The 19,170-nt window shown below is 34.9% G+C and overlaps 1 protein-coding gene across 6 annotated transcripts in view; it reads left to right on the top strand.

The window, feature by feature from the left end:
* Positions 1-19,170, top strand: part of FOCAD (focadhesin) — a 352,199-nt gene that overhangs the window by 327,950 nt on the left and 5,079 nt on the right. For all 6 annotated transcript variants that reach the window (XM_031969053.1, XM_031969044.1, XM_031969047.1 and 3 more), the window contains 6 exons: positions 3,611-3,871; positions 4,637-4,726; positions 5,916-6,093; positions 9,563-9,660; positions 10,711-10,962; positions 18,114-18,189. In XM_031969053.1, coding sequence (XP_031824913.1) covers positions 3,611-3,871; positions 4,637-4,726; positions 5,916-6,093; positions 9,563-9,660; positions 10,711-10,962; positions 18,114-18,189 — 955 coding nt within the window. The remainder of the gene's footprint in view (positions 1-3,610; positions 3,872-4,636; positions 4,727-5,915; positions 6,094-9,562; positions 9,661-10,710; positions 10,963-18,113; positions 18,190-19,170) is intronic.

Here is a 19,170-nt window from a genome sequence, read left to right as displayed (position 1 = left end):
TTTATATATATAGAAACATTGATTTGGTGTTTAAAGTCAGAAATTTAAAACATTTGCAAACAGCAACAACAAAGTTTTTGTGGAAAACTTGGGATTTGAAGGTAGGGATCATTAAAGGAGCTTTGCAACTCCTTGAAAGCTGTCCAACCTACTCTTCACTTCCTGTTCTGTACTCTCTGTCTCAACTATATATTTTAATAGACTCTAGGCTTTCTCTCAAAATGCTCGTCTTAATCTGGTCTACATATCCGTACATATCTGCTTTGTTGTATGGATAATAAGACCCATTTGTGTCTCCTCTAGCATAGATCTCTTTTCTCCCTTCTATATTTGGCCAAATTCAGCTGCTCTCTTCATATTTCTTCTTTTTTATAATATTTCTTCATCTTTCATCTACACATTCAGGTCTGTGAAGTTAAGAGTCCAAATAATGGTTCTACTGTCCATGATAGTGATATCATTTTTATAGTAATCTTTACATGTCTCTTCCATCTTCTGTTTTTTTGTTCTTCAATTTCCATCCTTAAATAACTCAAGATGACTTCGCTTGAGTTCTTTTCCTTTCCAAGCTCTCTTTAAATTGGTTCACTACTTCTGTTAATGAACAATCTCATCTCAATAAGTAGTCCAGTTTTTTCAATTCTAAAAAGCCCTTCCTAGTATTCATTATAAGTCCTGGGATATGTCTTTTGCCTTCCTTTATGTATCTGTCACTTAGGATGTACCTGGACATCCAGTTTCTTTTTGAGGAACTCTAGTGATGAGTATCTCACTACCTTCTGAATAATTAAAAATGTTTCTAAATGCTAGGCATTTTTCTGAGAATGTAAGCTCCTTGAAGTGCTCACTACTTTGCACAGTATCTTCCAAACACTGGTTGTCAATTAATGTTTGCTTAATTAAATTAAGTATAGAAATGGAACAAGTGTTTTAGTAACAAGTTTTCATATCAATACTTCTCTACATTAAATGATATAGTAATGGCAATTCTCCAGCTTCTTTTGCTGTTAAGATTTAGCACATCATTTTTCTCACCCACATAATGTCTGAGAAAATAGAATTTTTGATTTGCATAAAAATGTTATTTGATTTTATTCTTTATATATTTATTATGTAATTACATATTTAATGTGTAGCATGTAATTATATAGTTGGTATTTTTGCTTTAATTTTTATTTAATTTATTTCTTCATATGATTGCTAGAATACATTTTAGTAATCTGATTTCAGAAAATTTAAACTCTTACCTTTCAATTTAATTTAATTATACTTTCAATTACTTTGTGGGTCTCAAGTTCTCACAGCCAGATGGAATCAAATTTTAACTTTCCTTAAAAATTTTTGCTCCTACTCTTCTCTACACTGTCTTTTGAGAAGCCAATTTTTTTTTTTTGAGAAGGCAAGTTTTCTGTTTCTAATCTTGACAGGAATAATAGCCGTTGATATTTATTAAGGCCTAGGAGATTAAGAGAATATCTACTAATTTCTTAGTAATAGCTGCTCTATATGGATTATTTCCAATTTATATTTCTTTTTTGTGCATAGTTTATGTGTTTGACTGTCTTCTTCTTGGGAACTGGGGAATATCTTTTGCCTCTTTTTGTGTCCTATCACTTAACACAGTGCTTGTTAACTACTGATGTTTAAAAGTTTTCTGACTGACTTGATCAAAAGCCAAAAAGGGAATCTTTTAATTAAAGAAAGCATTCATTCTTTTCAACTTTTATGAAACTACAAATGCTCTCTTATTAATAGAAATGTACTATGCTCTTCCTAAATGTCAGGACTTTACCTGTCCTCCATATGTAGGAATTATAATCATCTAATATCTGATCATTTTGTATAAAGTCATGCAAATCTTAATGCATCCTTTTTAGAAACAATTTTAAGGAAATAATGGCTAGATAGTATTGTAAATCAAACAGCAAATAGTTTATTAATGATTCTAAAAATTATATTTCCAAGTCTTTCTAACAGTTTTTAAAGGAACAGGAGACAAAAAAGAAATCTAACAGATTTTTGAAAGCTTCATTGTTTTCCAGGCATATTTGGCCTTATATGCCAAAATGTCAGATTTTAACTTATGCTATTGTGAGTTTTTGTGGAGAAGAGTGATAGAATGATAATCTTGAAAAATTGAATCTGGTATCACTATACAGGACACCCAGCCTCCTTGCTAGGGGTCAAGGAAGAGAATAGAGAGGAAAATCAGCTTTAAAAAAATTGTTTATATACCTAACCCAACTAGAAGAGTTAGCTAACAACTTCATTTGTTTTCTTTGGCAAGAAATTAAATATAGGGTAAGCTGAGGGACTGTGCCTAACTTTAATTGAGAGTACTACAAAAAATACTCATTGAGTCTATATTGGTTTATTCAGAGCTGTTAGAAAGAACATCAATTCTTCAAATGACAAGATACCTTATTGTTTTGTTGTTTTTTTTTATAAAAATGGTGAATTTCTCACTATTACTAGGTCATAGTTCATTTTTTTCAGACTTAGGTGATTCAAATTAAAAAAACTAACATCATTTATAATAGCACCTATATACAAAGGCAGCAAACTAGTAAAAAAAAAAATCTCAACGGCCCAGTGAATGGAGTGCTGTGTCTGGAGTCTGGAAAATCCACCTTCAGATGTCTACATGCTATGTGTCATATATTTACCTCAGTTTCTCATTTGTTGAATATGGATAATAATGGCACTTACTTCCTAGAGATGTTGTAAGAATCAAATGAGGCAATAATTGTAAATCACTTAACACAGTTCCTGGCACAAAGTAAGTGCTATATAAATGTTAGTAGTGATGATGGTGACGGCGATGATGAAGGATTAGAATTGTTTAGTTTTTTCCTTTCCAGGGAATTTTCTTTCACAAAAATATGACATTTCATTGGAAAGAACATCCACTTCTGTGTTCTTTCAGAAACAATAGTTTGTTAATTTTTCCATTTTTTCCCCCTTCTTTTGAAAACTAGACCTCCTGGACTCCCCCAGGCTGGAAATTCAGTGTTTACTGAATGTTAATTCAATGCTAATTAGCACAGATGTTTCTTTTATCCATTGTGGGCTGGTTTGCCTCTTCTAAGGCAGCCTGGTGACACTGTTCCTGTGGGTTCCTTAGTGTGGATGTCCCACACTGCTAAATCCACCTCTCCTAATAGAGGTGTATTATAACTGTACTCCACCATGCCTGTTTTATTCCACTAGCCAAAAAGAACATATGCTTAAAATTGAGTCTCTCTGTCTCTCTCTATTTGTCTCTGTGTATCTCTCTGTACCCCATTCTGTCTCTGTCTCTGTCTGTCTCTCTGTTTCTCTCTCTCCCTCCCTCCCTCACACACACACACACACACACACACACCAGTATTATTAAGAAGAAACAATAGCTGTTGTCATGACTTCATTAATTTGTAAAACTATGGGAAAGATGAAATCCAAACGTTTATAAGACTTTACATTGGAGGCATTTGTATTAGACAAAAAAGAGCCATGAACTTCTGTGACTGTTCATTGCATCTATTAGCTGACAGAATGGAGGGTTCTGTGTAGTATAGGCCTTTGACTCTGATCTCTACTGTTTACACCAAGTGCCCTGTTTTGTTTCCAGCTGAAAACCAAGAAGTACCTTTTGGTGTCTCTGCCACTGTGGATGAAACATGTTTCTGAGGACCAGCTTCAGGTTTTCACTGAAGTGTTTATGGTGCAGCTTTTTAAAGCTGCTCTCCCTCTCCAGAGTCTTGAGTTATGTCAGAGTGCCTTACAGGGACTTAGCCAGGCTATGAAGCTGCCCAGTCCAGCTCAATACCTCTGGAGTCTCCTCTGCTGGGCTACTGAGAAAATCTTTGATCTTTTGCCAAACAAGATTCGGGTAAGGAGCAAAAATATTTGCATTCCTTTATAATTTATATATAGGATTTTTTTTTTTTTTTACTGCCTTTTTGGCAAGGCAAGGAGGTAAATGTTTTAAGAAAGTGGGTGGGGAACTAATGAGAAATGACCACATTCTTTTCTTTACTGGGAGTGTTTTCTCTTTCAAGATCTGGGTTGTCGAGATTTAAAATTTAGAGCCATGGTTTTGTGCAGACTGGACATAGATCATCCAGTACTGAGCCAGAGAATTCACTCAAGGTTTCTTTGCAGAATAACTGACTCTAGGAACAAAATAGAAGAGATTTCACATGAGAGTCTGCCTAGAGAATATTCAAGCAAGAATATTTCCATAAGTTTACATATTTTAAGAGATTTCAGAAGAAAGAACATTATCAAAACACTAGTAGGCTGAAGAGACACCTATATCTTTAGTGTAGCTTTTTAGATTGACAAAAAAAAAAAAAATTACCCACAGATAACAGGAGTCATTTTTTGAGATAACAGAAATACACAAAGGAATGAAAAGTATCTGAGCCCACTTATTTTTTCTCTAACTAATTGCAATGGGAAAATTAAACACAGTTAAACAGAATTATCAATTCTCTTCTGTTTGATTAAGGTAGAAAATCTTGTCAGATTTGTTCCTAGATACAAAGATATAACAAAAAGATAATGGTTTTTCTTTTATTTAAAAGATTTGGAATAGACTTGTTCTCCTGGTGCCTAAATGTGTTTTTATATACTTGCAATTTTTATTTGCCAGAGAAATGAAGTTGACCTGTATCTCAACGCAGCAAAATGCCTTTCGGAAATGACAGATGCTGAGATAGATCGCATTGTTCATATTACTAAGGTAATGATATCAGAATCTTACTTTGAAAGCTTTTTTTTTTTTTTTTGCATAGTTTGAAGATTCAAATTGGTGAATCTGTGCAGTGTCAGCTCTTTTTGGTTAAAGCCATCTTGCTTTCAGCCTTTAAGTGACTAATTTCAAAATGGATTCAGTTCCCTGTTTGAATATAAAAATCTAAATTCATTAGCCTGATTGTCCTCAGGTTATTCAAAGGCCAGAAACATTTTGAAGACATTTATGTGCAAAAATGAACATTAGGTTATTTGGTGTTTTTTCTAAATATATTTTTATTATCAATTTAATAAGCAAAAATTAGCTAAATTAAAAAATTATAAATGCACCTATAATGTGTTAAACTTTAAACTAAATAATACATAAACTTTAACAACAAAATAGCAACAGCAATATTTTGTTTCCTTCCGTCTTCTCTTTTGTTCTCTGACTTTGTTGCTGTTATTTTTATATAGTTGTCACTAGTCTGTAGATCCTGAGTATCTTCTTTTGTTCTGAGACCCTTTTTATAAATCTTTTTGTTTTTCTGATAGTTCTTCATGGAGATCAATACTTATGGTGCAATAACACCCTATTACACTGATAAGCTGTGGTTTAATCTGCCATTTCTCAGTTATGGGACATAGACATTGCATTCAGCACTTTGCAAGGACACAAAAGAAATAGGAGAAGCAGCCCTTGTCTTTCACAGCCTTGTAATTTTGTTGGAGGTGTGGTGTCTAGAGCAATTCCTGGCAGTAAAAGACCTATGCTTGGCATGTTACCCATTTAGATCCCTAGAGTACACTTAGCACATGACCACTGTAGTGGAGTAAATGGCCCCAAAGAGTTATCGTGCCCCTCGGAGAGCCTGTTGTCCTGTCATGCACTGGGAACATGAAAGCCCATTATTTCTGGGATGTATTTATCAAATGTGTTCACTAATTAACCTCTGAACACATTTATAATATCTATGAAGAAGGATAGTGTCTGCCATCAAGACCTACTGTCTCTAATGGACAATTTTAATAGAATACAGAAACAGGCAACGTAGCCTCCTGCCAGGAATAAACCGTCCTGGCATTTGGAGTGGTGGCCAACTTCAGTCAGCCTCTCTGCTTTTAGCCTAGCCCTTGGGGGCACAGCAAACACAGAGATAGATGAAATTAATGGTAGCTAAATGATTTGCCATTTTCAGAACAACATAAAGAAGGCTGCTTTTGTCAAAGTATATTTAGTCTCTCAAGGTCGATTCCCCCTGATGCACTGGAATGATGTGATTGAGGCCGCAGTACGATGTCAAGAAAAAGAAACAGTTGCATGGATGATGTTACATGGTTTATATCATGCACGGATTATAAGCCATGCAAACACAGGTAAGGGGCATCTAGAAGCAAAACTAAGTTTATTTGTTTTTTAATGGGAGAGGGTAGGTGATGGATTCCCTCTATCATCTGTTTTAAATTTTATTTGTATGTTGTTTCTTTATTTTAAACTCATGTAAAAGAATACTTAGTCCTTTGGAGACAAGGTTCAAACTTCTTATACATGGGAAATTTTTATGAGCTTTTTGATGGCTTCAGATCAGATTTCTTTTTATTTGTTAAGTCAACTAGAATTTATTAAGGGACTACTCCAGCATGAAGCACTGGAGGCTACAGAAACAGATAAAAATTGTCCTTACCTTCAAGGAGTTCATATTGTATTGGGCAAGACAAGTTGCAGACAACTTTTTCCATTTAAGAGATATTCAGGATAAATTGGAGGGAATCTCAGGGAAGATAATAACATTGAGACTGGGAAAGGACTCTTACAGAATGTAGGATTTGTGCTGAAACTTGAAGGAAAGCAGGAAGGCCAAGAGCTGGAGAAAAGGAAAAAGAACACTCCAGAGTGGAGAACAGAATTGTAATACTAATTTGATTAGTAAAATATCACATAGAAAAGGACAATTATTTTTAATCCATTTGAAACAGAAAAGCTTCCTGAATTTAGTGAAGAGACCTGGTTTCCGGGAACACCTACAGCATGTCCTAACTACACAACTGTAAAAAAAGCAATTCACTAACCTCTTTTAACCTCTTCCCTCATGAATAGAATGAAGGAGATATTACTTGTATCACTTGCTTCACAGGGCTGTATTTCACAAATCTTGAAGAGCACCATAGGAATGAACATTTTTTATTTATAATTATTCTGTTCAAAGCATTGTGTTATTGATTGGGGATACAGAATGAACATTGACAAAAACTCAGCCTACAGGGAGCTGCCAGGGAGAAGCAGTGTAATCCAGTGATTTGAGTGCTAGATGTGGAGTCCAGAAATCCTGGACTCAGATCCCCAAATATTGACCATCTGTGTGAAGATTTAACCTCTCTTGTCCTAGACTCTAAAATGAGAAGTTGGGATTAAATGACCTCCATATCTCCTCAAGATCTGAGTTGATGATTACATTGGTTTTTGAAGCATCCAGTCTTTTCCAGTGTGAAAAGTGGAAAATAGCAACTTTTGATTGGGGTTTGCTCTATAGGTCCAGTAAAGTTCTGGTTCATCAGATCAGTACTAATATTAAAGCAACTAGATAGCATAGTGGAAAAAGTGTTGGACTTGGAAGAAGAAGACCTGAGTTCAAATCCTACCTCAGATACTAACTTAAGACCCTGAATAACTCAGTTAAACTAATTCAATCTCAATTTCCTCATATGTAGAATGGGAATATTAAAACCACCTTTCTCACAGGGTTATTGTGAGGACCATAAGAGAGGATGTATGTAAAGCACTTTCCAAGTATACAAGTGCTAGTTAGTATATGCTATTATTAATGAAAGCTTAAATTTATATAGTGTTTTATTGGTTTCAATGCACTTTATAGATCTTCTGTGAGGACTAAATGATTTTCACAACAATCCTGTAAAGATAGCTGGTTCAAGTATTATTTTCCATGTTTAACAGGTAAGGGAACTCAGAGAGGCTAATTGATTTACACAAAGTTACACAGATATAAAAACTAGCTTGCCAGGTTGTAGAATCAAGCACTCTTTTTTTCTGAGAGCACCCTAGAGTAGATAGTTATTAACTCATATCTTTCTGGACAGGTAATACACATATATTCTCTCTGCTTACTATTTTAAGTTATAAATTCTTGAATAGCTTCCATTGTTATATGGGCTGTTGGGGGTTGGATTTTTTTTTTTTTTAATTTGCAAAACAAGCAGTCTTATCAAAGGCTGGTATTGGGATGTAGAATCTGGTATATATCTGACTGCCATATGATTAACTCATAAAATGGAATGCACCTTCTAAAATACTCATATGTATATAAAATTTAGATTAAATGCTTTTTAAAAAAAAGACATGAATGATCACATGAACAGAAGGCACTTGCCTAATGCAAAGAGAAGAGGTCTTCTACCTTCTCTGCCATCTGTTTCTTTTTTAACTCCTTGAGTAGATCTCTACCTTTCTTTTAGTCATGAATTCCTTTGACATTAAGGTGAATCCTATGGCTCCCTTTTCAGATTAACGTTTTTAGATGCATCAAGTAAAATGCATAGGGTTAACCAAGGAAGACAATAACATGGAGATATAGTTATCAAAATATTAGAAAAAAAACTTCACAGTTGACTTATCATTGACATTGAGTATGGCTCAAATAAAAAAGAGTGAACTAGAATGCCAGAAACTAAATCTCATGGTACTAAACAGATTCTATATAGCTTTCTTTCCGCAATTTTCTGCCAGTTACAAATGTTACAGGATGTTTGAGACAGAAATCAGTAAATGTGATTACAATGGATTTGGCAGATTTGAGGGCTTTAATTTTGTTAGTAAAAATCTTGAGCTGGCAATGGTGTGGCATTCAGAAATCGCATTGAAGCTGATAACTTTCCTTTTGTAGGATTTGACAACAATATCTGTTTCACTGATTACCCAATGAATTTATAGTAAAATGCTATATTTTTAATATATAAATGGACATTTATTAGTCAGACACATACAGTAGACATTCCTCACATTAGAGTATGAGGGATATACAATTTTTCAGTTTGAGAACTCCATACATCAATATTGATGCTACCTATGCATGAGATAAGTCCTAGGGAATTTCCCTGGGCACATCGAAGTTAAGTCACTTGGGAAATGTTACATACCTAAAAAATGTCATAGGCAGACCTTAAACACTCGAGTCCAGCACTCCATCTACTTAACCATTTTGCCTCTACAAGTATTCCTTATAAACAAAAAAGAAAGAGCAACTCATCAAAAAATCTAGAATGACTGAGTTCTTGGAAAATCTGGCAGAGGCTGGGAAGTCTTTGTTGTCTCCAAGTCATTACTATAAAAATAGAAAAAAGAAAACCAGACTTCATGCTGATGTTTTTGCTATTCATTTCCCCTGCAGTAGCTGTTTGTTGTTTGTTTGGTAAAATGAATGAACTGATCATTTTTAACCTCAGGAAAGAAGAGATTTTGACTCCAAGAGTCAAAGTTTTACTGTCAGTGAAAAAGTCCTTTGAGATATAGATATATAGATATATATTTAACACTGAGGAAGAAATGTCATTAACTTAATTGTGGTAGTAGTAGCAAATAAATTAGGTAACAGAAGCCAAGTCAAGCATCTTCCTCAAACATTAATAACAAAACCCTGATGTTCATAGTGTCAAAGAAATATCTTTTGTTCCGGCACAGGTCAACACTATTACAGTGAGAACTTGGGATTGTTTGATGGAGTCCTCACCAGGTGTTCCTCTTTGGTTACCATGGTTATTACTGCTCTATTTTGCATTTCAAAGGAACACTGTTACCCATATTCCTAGTCAGAAAATGTCCTTGTCTTTTCAGGAGTACTGAAGAGAATGGAGTGGCTGTTGGAACTGATGGGTTACATTAGAAATGTTGCTTACAAGTCAACATCTGTTGAGAATGTGGCTCTTGAAGAGGTACAATCTATAGAAGTAATTTGTAGCTTCCTTAAAATTTAGGGCTTGTATTTGTGCTCCAAAGAGAAAATGTTTAATGCCTTGTTGCTTTTATTTTCCTCCTGCCTTTTATTTTTAAAAAACAATAGTGCCATCACACTGCTGCCAGAAGAAAGTGGGTGTTCTCACTGTGTTATTTAAATTATCCAGAGCTGCCTTTTGAAAATCTTTTAAATGAAACAGACTTCTGGGTGCTCAGTAGGACAGCAACACTTAAAAGAACAAAAGCAATGAGAGATCAAGTTTTAAGTCTGCACCATCAGGTGCCTTAGGTAGAAGGTGCATAGGGATTTGGGATTTGCCCTTTGTTAGATTTCTTAATTTGAAGAGAAGAAACAGATTTGAATCTGTGTTTTCCCCCCTCCCTAAATAAAATACAAGCAACTCTCTCCCACTTCTTGTCATTGCTCTGACTCCTTTGGGTGGGTTTATTAGTTTGTCTTACTCTTGGTAAAGTTCATTGGCATCATATTTGCTGAGTGGATAAAAACCATGTGCTCATGGATATTCTTTTGAACCAGTACCTGGATTTCCTCTGGAGTTCTCTGTCTGTGTTTTAATTTTCCACAAATAATATTAGGTGTTTTCTAGAAATTAAATTTTTTTTTCCATTTATGGCTTAGTTTTATTTTTAAAACTCAAAATAGTTTTACTCTGGAAAAAAGGGGGGGCAAATTTTACTTCTCACTTTGCCTTACAGTCAGTTGTACATTTTTGTTTTTACAAAACAGCTTTTAAATGTATCATTCGTTTTTTTGTAACTTCTGGCTAAGCAGTGTTTCACCGGGATGCCCACGTTTGTTTTATTTTGCTCAGAAAGGGAAGTGAACCCTTAAAGTGTCTTTAGAATAGAACTCATCTTCCCTGGGCCTTAATAATTCCATTTCCTATGTGTGGTAGGGCCTTTCTATTGTGGATGCTGAAGGGGCACATTGAGCTGGACAGTGGACGTGTCTCTATCTTTTGAGTTGCTGAAACACTTGACCCAATTTGTGCCTGTTTCCTGTTTAGGCTATCAACTTCCTGTTGCTGCTTTTTGCAGCTTCTGTGGTTACATGGGGTGACCACGATGCCCCTCTCCTGCTTGGACTCAGTGCCAGCTGGTTGTCATGGCACCAGGAAAGAAGCGTGGCCGGGTTCTCGACTGGTTATCTTGGCCAGAGTCCAATGAACAGGGTCACCTTGCAGGAGACTCTCACCCTCCTTCCCAGCAGCATGCCGCTTCTGCTAAGCAAAGAACCGTGGAAGGAGCAAACACAAAAGGTAAAGCTGAAAGTCATCTTCTCCTCACGGCTGCCATCGCTGGGGAGTCGCGCTGTGGTGGCCCAAATGAAACTTGGATCAAAGCAGAGGCCATCCTGGCAGCCTCCCCCACTGCCAGGAAAATGCAGTCTGTGATCGAGGGCAAATGGGATAATAGAAAACATATTTTTTGGGGAAAAAGGACAGCATCTATCTTATATGGCATTAAAGACATATGCACACATGAGCATGTATGCTCACAAACACGTTTCATAATACAGTTGTTCACACATATACAATCCCAAAAGCTTTAGGTAGGAAAAAAAAGTGGCAAAGATGATGACATGAAATGTTATAGCTGTTGGCTAATTTCCCTAAGAAACTCTGCAGCAAAGAACAGCAGATGAAATGGTGTTGCCTCAAACCAGAGTGACTGCTGCGTCTCAATTAGGGCATTGTAAGAAGAGACTCTCTGGCTGCGGTAACACCTGGGAGAGTTACCCCCAGCGTAGAGGAGCTCCCGCAGGAGACCCAGCCAGCCCCTGGTGAAGGGGTGTCTCAGCACGAGTGGGACAGTCCCAGGCAAGTCAACAAGCATTTATTGAAAGCCTAATCTGGGAGCAAACAGCAGAACCTATTAGTGGAATCCTCCAGAAGAACTAAAAAGACCCGTCTCTTTTTTTCTAGTTTATTGTCAGAGCCATAGCAGGGGACAAAGCCTCGCTAGGTTATTTATAGGAAGAAAGTTACAGAGACAAGAGCAAGTCAGTAGTCAGCAAATATTTATTAAATGATGACTGTTTGCCAGGCACTGTACCAAGGTTTAGGGATACAAATGAAAGATACTTTCTGCCCTCAAGGATCTTACAATCTAACATGGGTATGCAACCCATGAAAGGAAATTGGAGATTAGGATGTATGGGGTGAGGTGGTCAGTGTGGGGGAGTAGTCAAGGAAGTCCAGAATCCAGGTGAGAAGGGAAGAAATGTGCTTTCTGAACTCCCTCCTTAAGTGGAGACTTTGGAGTTGATGGCTCCGTCTGCTAGAACCTGGAGCAGAGAGACTAATGAGGCATAAGGACCAAGGGGGATTGGATCTGGAAAGATAAGAGTTTCCCACTTATTGGAGCATGATGGCGAAGTCCCAAAGTAGTACAGCGGGTGGGAAATGAGGCCAGTGAGACAGGCAGAAGCCAGGGATTTAGGCCTTGCTCCGTGCCCAAGACCTGAGGAGGAAGGAGAGCCAGCATCTTTCTCATCATCTAGAACTCTGAAGGAACGGTGGTACTGGCATCTGAGTTGCCAAAGGCATAAAACCAAAGCCTTGACACCTCCTGCAAGGGCCAGAAAGAGGGCAGGAGCCACAGGAACTCAGGATAGAAACAGCATGTAGTAAGTCAAAGGCCACCTAATGAGGTACCATGGATTAAGAGAAATGGACTAGTTAAATCCAGAAGAAAAGAGTGTTTTAATGGAAGTAGAGCATTAGAAATAACAATGACTGTGTCACAAATATTCCCAAAGAATATGAAAGAAATGAAGCAAGATATTAAAAAAAAAAAAAAAGAATTAGAGCTCTTAAAGGGAAAATTAGAATGATACTAGAACAAAAAGTAGAAAAACCTTTCACTGAAAAAATAGAATATAGCAAGCCAACACAGTGATACCATGAAAAAACAAATATTTGAAGATAAAAGATTGAAAAATTAGAACATGTAATATTACTTGCTATCAAAAAACAACAATCCAAATACCTAGGAGTATATCTACCAAGACAAATCCGGGAACTACATGAACATAGCTATAAAAACACTTTATAAAGTCTGATTTAAATAATTAGAGGGATATTAATTGTTCATTGCTGAGCAATGGAGTTAGTATAATAAAAATGACAATCCTACCTAAATTGATCTATTTTCAATGCCATTTCAATGAAAAATACTACAAATTATTTTATTAAACAAAAATAATAAAATTCCTTTGAAACATCAAAAAAATTAAAGAAAAATGTGAAGAAAAGAGGCTTAGCAATAAGATCTTAAACTGTATTATAAAGGCAATAATTGTTAAAAATGTCTGGCTAAGAAATGGGTGGATCAGTGGAATAGAGTAGACAGAAAATGCACAATAGTAAGTGATTATAGTAGTCTTTATGTTTGAAAAATGTAACAAAAACTGCCCAGAAGTATTAGAACTGATCAAAGTCAGTCAGCCAATAAGCATTTGCAAAGTTCTTACTATGATTAAGCACCGTGATTACAAAGAAAGGCAAAAATAGTCCAAGGTAGGGTTATTTAAGCATTCTGTTTTCTCTTCTGTTAATACAGACAATGTATATTTTTAAAATATTAAAATATTTCACTTTAGATGGTCAGATTTATTGGCATTGGGTAGAATTCTTCCCAGTAATTGCTTTAATCTTATTTTCATTGGTGATGCATTTACCTTTTTCAGTTTTTATACTATTAATTGGTTTTCTTTCTTTTTTCATAATCAAATTAGCCAATAGTTTTTCCCCAATAAAACCAGCTTCCAATTTTATTTATTAGTTCAATAGTTTCTTACTCTCAGATTTATTAATATTTCCTTTGATTTTTAGGATTTCCAATTTAGTGTTAAATTGGGAAGGCTTTGTTTCTTCCTTTTTTAGTTTTTTAAAAAATTACATGCTCATTCATTGACCTGCTCTTTTTCTCTTTTATTGATGTGTAAATTAAGAGAGATCAAAATTTCTCCTATCTATTGCTTTGGCTAACACCCACAAATTTTTGAATATTGTATCATTGTTATCATTTTTTACTGAAATTATTGTTTCTATGATTTGTCCTTTGACTCACTCATTCTTTAAGCTTAAATTATTTACTTTCCTTTAAGATTTTGATATTCTACATCCCTTTATTAAATGTCATTTTTAGTGCATCGTGGTCTGGAAACAGTGCATTTACTGCTTTTCTATATTTGACTCTGAGGTTTTTATGCACATAGTCCATTTTTGTAAAGGTGCCTTATATAGCTGAGGAAAAGGTATGCTCCTTTCTGTTTCCATATAGTTTTCATCATAGGTCTATCAAATGTAACTTTTCTAAGATTCTAAGATTTCATCACTTTATGGGTAGATTCATCTAGTTCTGAGAGGAGAAAATTGAGGTCCCCCACTATTATAGTTTTTCTATTTCCTCCAATAACTCATTTAACTTTTCCTTTAAGAATTTGGGTACTATGCCATTTGTTGCATATGTTTTGTATTGGTATTACTTCATTGTTCATGGTGCCTTTAGCAGCATGGACAGCCCCTTATTTTAATTCTCTGTGTGTTTGTTTCAAATGTATCTCTTACAAATAAAATATTGTTGGATTCTGGTATTGAATCCCTTCTGTAATCTTGCCTCCGTTTTATGGATGAGTTTATCTCATTCATATTCACAATTATGATTATTAACTGTGCCTTTTCCCTCTATCCCATTTTCTTCTGTTAATCCTTTTGTCTCTCTCTTTTTATCCTCTCTCCATTAATAGTATATTGGTGGTGAACCTCCCATTCCTACTACAATTATTCCTTTCACGTCACAGTGATTAGGAGTGCTTGTTCCCCTGTGATCTGGAAAATCCGTGTAAAATTTTTTGGCCCTCCCTTCATACCTTTCATACTTCATAAGTCTCAATGTTTTCTTTTTTTTTTTTTAATGGGGTATTTACAGTACTTTATTGTAAAATTTGGATTGATATTATAGAATACTATACATATAATTTATTCATTTCTGAATTTCACAATTTTTTCTGTGTTATTTGACTTTCATTGTCTGCGGCTTCTGAAAAACTCCTCCTCTAAATTCCTATTTAAGTTCTTATGTCACCCTGTAATATATCAATAGCAGAATGGGAAAAGGCATAATGTAGAAGGGGTAACGGGTAACTATACAATACTATCTGTATTTGCTTTTGTTATATTAGTCAGTATGACAGGAATGAGAAAGAACATCAAAAGTGATTTAAATTGCTATTCTTAATATTGATGATTTGGTGCCTTTTTCATGTGGTTGAAAGTAGCTTGAATTTATTCTTTTGAAAACTGCTTGTTTATATTGACCATTATTGAATTGGGGAAAGCTCTCATTTTTATCTATTTGTATTCATTCCCTCTATATCTTGGATCATACATTTACCAGAGAAATGTGTTAATGGAGATATGAAGCAATCCAACCACAATGGAATATAATTCATTACTATAGCCCCAAACTCCTGGAACTATACATATCTTTTTGTACGTGCCAATCTTTCATTCCACTCATCAGCCTAAACTAACTGAATCATTGGTCTAAACCAAACATCACTGAGAAACCATTGTATGCTTTTTTAAAAAGAAAAAAGTTTTATTTCATTACATATTTACATGGAAATTACATGGAAAAATATCATTTAAAAAAAGGCATTTTTTAACCTTTTGAGTTTCAAATTTTCTCACTCCATTTCATCCCTCTCCCATTCCTTGAGAAGACAAGCACCTTGATTTTGATGACACATGTGATATGCATAACACATTTCCATATTATCCATGTTGTAAAAACAAACAAACAAAATAGGAGAAATTTGCCACAGAGATTTTAAAGTTATCTTTTCCCCATCTAACTCTTGAGTATACTATTTTGTGCCAAAGCTTCTTAATTTAATATAGTCAAAACTGTTCATGGACAACTAAAATAGCATGCAAATGACTTAAGAACAAGCATTGATTTTAATAGTTTTACTTTGTGACAGCAACAGTCATACTGTAAATGTGTGAATACTTATTACATTAAACATATTCTGAACATTTAAACTTGATGAGATAAATAAGACTAAGTTAAATTTCCCCACATTTAATTATAACTCTGTCAGTTGAGTATGGATTTTGTGCAGTATACACATGGTTTATAGTTGTAATCTCAGCTCTTTGGCTTTCCAAAATATCATAGTCCAAGCCATCTGTTTCTTTAAGGTGGTAGCTGCTAAGTCTTGTGTGATCCTGACCATGGCTCCACAGTAATAAAATGGTTTCTTTCTTACTTCTTGGCATATTTTCCTTTTGACCTAGGAGCTCTGGAATTTGGGTATAATATCCCTAAAAGTTTTCATTTTGTGATCTCTTTCAGGTCAGTGTATGATTAGTGGATCCTTTCAATTTTTTTATTTTATTCTCTTATATGATGTGTAGGTTCTTTCCTTAAGACTTTCTGACAATCTCCAGATCTAATTTTAGGTCATTAGTTTTTTCCAGTGAGATATATTACACATTCTTCTATTTTCCTTTGGCTTTTGATTCTATTTTATTGTTTCTTGATATTTCATGGACTCATTAGCTTCTTATTTACCCAGTTCTAATTTTTAGAAAATTATTTTCTTCATTGAACTTTTGTATATATTTTTCCATTTAGATAAATTTTTTTGGTATTGTTTTTGTCAGTTTTTTTGTATGTTCCTCTTTTACCAAAATTGTTGATTTTTGTTTCATAATTTTCTTCCTTTATTTTCATTTATTTACCTATTTTTAATACATGTAAAGGACATTTAGGGAGAATACAGCACTAGTTAAGGTAAACCTATAACTTTTTTTTTTTTTAAGAGGCCATGTAGTAAATATTACTCTTTTTTATTTTTTTTGTATTGATGAACTGAGACTTATAGAGGTTAAGTGATTTGCCCAGTCATGAAGCTCATAAATTTTGAAGGCAAGATTTTAACATAAATCTTTTTTTGAATTATTTTTATTCTATAATAGCTTTCTTTCCTTTTTTTATTTTACTTATTTGTTTGTTTTTGCTGGGGCAATTTGGAGTTAAGTGACTTGCCTAGGGTCACATAGCTAAAAAGTGTTAAGTGTCTGATGCTGGATTTGAACTCCTGTCCTCTTGACTCCAGGGCTGGTGCTCCATTCACTATACTATCTAGCTGCCCCGATCATAAATCTTCTTGATCCCAAGTTCAGGATTCTACTTATGACACCATGCTGCCGGTCCCTTTATCTCCATTTGGAATCAGTTCTGGTCAGCAGGATATTTAGGTCCACTCACATAGCGATAAAACATCCAGCAGGATAACACAGACTTTCCAAGCACTGGCCTTTTTTGGACATCACATGAATGACTAGAATCTTAGCCCCTTCATCCAATTAAGTCACAGGCATGGTTTCCCTGCTTTTGAGGGGAAAACTATCTTAACTTATGTATCAGGATCTTAGAATAGACTGCTCTTACCACAAATAAATTCAGAGAAAACTTGCATGAATGGATATGATGAAGTAAGCCTACCACAATGTCTGTATTAGGTACCTAACACTTACTTATTGTTTTGAATTGACAGCACCAGGAGAATACATTATACACTGACTAAAATAAAGGAAGACAATTTTGAAAGATCTAAGAATGCTGACCAATGCCATAACCCATGATGAACTTTAGGAGACTTATGTGGAGGCATATGTCCTGCCTGCTTCTTAGGCTAAAAGGGATGGACTAGAGGAAAAGGACACATGTGTTTTGAGACATGTATTTACATTACATTCATTTGTTATATTGAAAGGCTTCCATTTGAAGAGAAGAGTGGGAGGAGTTAGTGACAGGGAATTTGTAGGTAGTAAAAATGCTGAAAAAAAAATCAATAGCAAAAACAAACCTTCAGTGAAATATTACAGAAACACTCTGAAAAAAGCCAGAGTTTAAAGGGGAACACAAGTTAAATAAACTGGGTAACAAAAGTTCAGTTTCATACATAACTTTATATATATTTTTTGTACAGTGAAATGATGTTTGTTGATGTTTATCAAGTTTGTAATAAAATAGTAATTTTTAGAAAGTTAGAAAGACCAATTCTGTGGTCTTGTTCTTGTTGAGGATGAACTAGATATAGATAGGAGGACTGCTGGGTCATTTAGTCACTCCTGCCCATCCAGCTGTAAATGCTTATAATTGTTTACTGTGCAATTTAATGAATCAGGAAACTATTGGTTTCCTGGATTTGGTACAATCAGTTCTCATGAATGAGACTCACAACCCATTTGATCGCATGCCACCATTGTATACTGGCCAGATTCAGAATTCTGTGAGACTCAGATATGCTCATGTTTGTTATTCTGTTCTAAGTTATCGGTCCTTGATGGCAGAGATCTCTTCACTAATATTGGGTTTCATTTTACTCTAGTTCATTGATTGGCTGTTCAGTATTATGGAAAGTCCTCAAGAAGCACTTTCAGCGAGTTCCAGAGATCTTTTGAAAGGTATTTTTTTTATACTTTTCTTAATCACCTGGGTAAAGAACATTAGTTGTCTCATGATGCATTCTTGCCTTATTATTTCACAGTATTTTTTAAGAGATTGATTTTACATCGGAAAAACAAAATGTATAAGAAAGTACTTTGTAAATTGTAAATCACTTTTTAAATATGTTTTGCTTTTTAATTATAAGTAGGTATGGATTAATGCAAATAGTGAATCCCATGAAGCATGAAGTACCAATATATTCAAATATTGCACATTTGAAGTTATAATTGCTTAAAAATATGATTATGTGTTTGTAGCAGCTCAATGGAAATGATACTGTACAAATTTGAATAATGTGACCCCTTTAGGGGCTGTGCCATTTGTTTGCATTAATTGGGACATAATCATACCACCAGATTTGGCAATCCGACAGGGTGACTTTGTAATCCAGGAACTAGGGCTCTACATCTTATGCTCTACTTAGATAATAGTATGTGTTGTAAACAAAGATTGTTTTGATTTTTGTACCAGTACCTGGCATATAGTAGGTGCTTTCATGAATACCCATTAGTTGATTGATTGGTTATTGTTATTAATTGGAGAAAACTCTTTGTGCCTTATCAGAATGGTACATGTGCAAAGATGATGGACCTTTTCTTTGAACATTTTATAGATGTCTCTACTAACAGTAGTGGTCCGTGGGCATTTTTTCTGATAGCTGAAGTTGTGGGGAATAGCAGTGGTAAACTTGCTATACTCAAAATATCACTATAATCTAAAAGCCTTTGCTGCCCAATAGTACTTACCTTGACAAAATTCACTTAGTGACCTTCCACTGTGGCACTTTGCTTGCTTGATGGAGGGCAGAATATGACTTTATTTCAGCTGTCCAAAAATGGAATTCGAATTCTTTCTCCTCATTGAAACTGTTCAGACAACTTTTCAGGTATGTTTTGGAAGGAGATTCATTCCTCAAGTTGACATTGAATTAAGACTTC

The sequence above is a fragment of the Sarcophilus harrisii genome, chromosome 1 (assembly GCF_902635505.1).
Source record: "Sarcophilus harrisii chromosome 1, mSarHar1.11, whole genome shotgun sequence".
NCBI lineage: Eukaryota > Metazoa > Chordata > Mammalia > Dasyuromorphia > Dasyuridae > Sarcophilus > Sarcophilus harrisii.
Note: the sequence above shows the minus strand (reverse complement) of the source record. Positions and strands in the feature narration are given on the sequence as shown.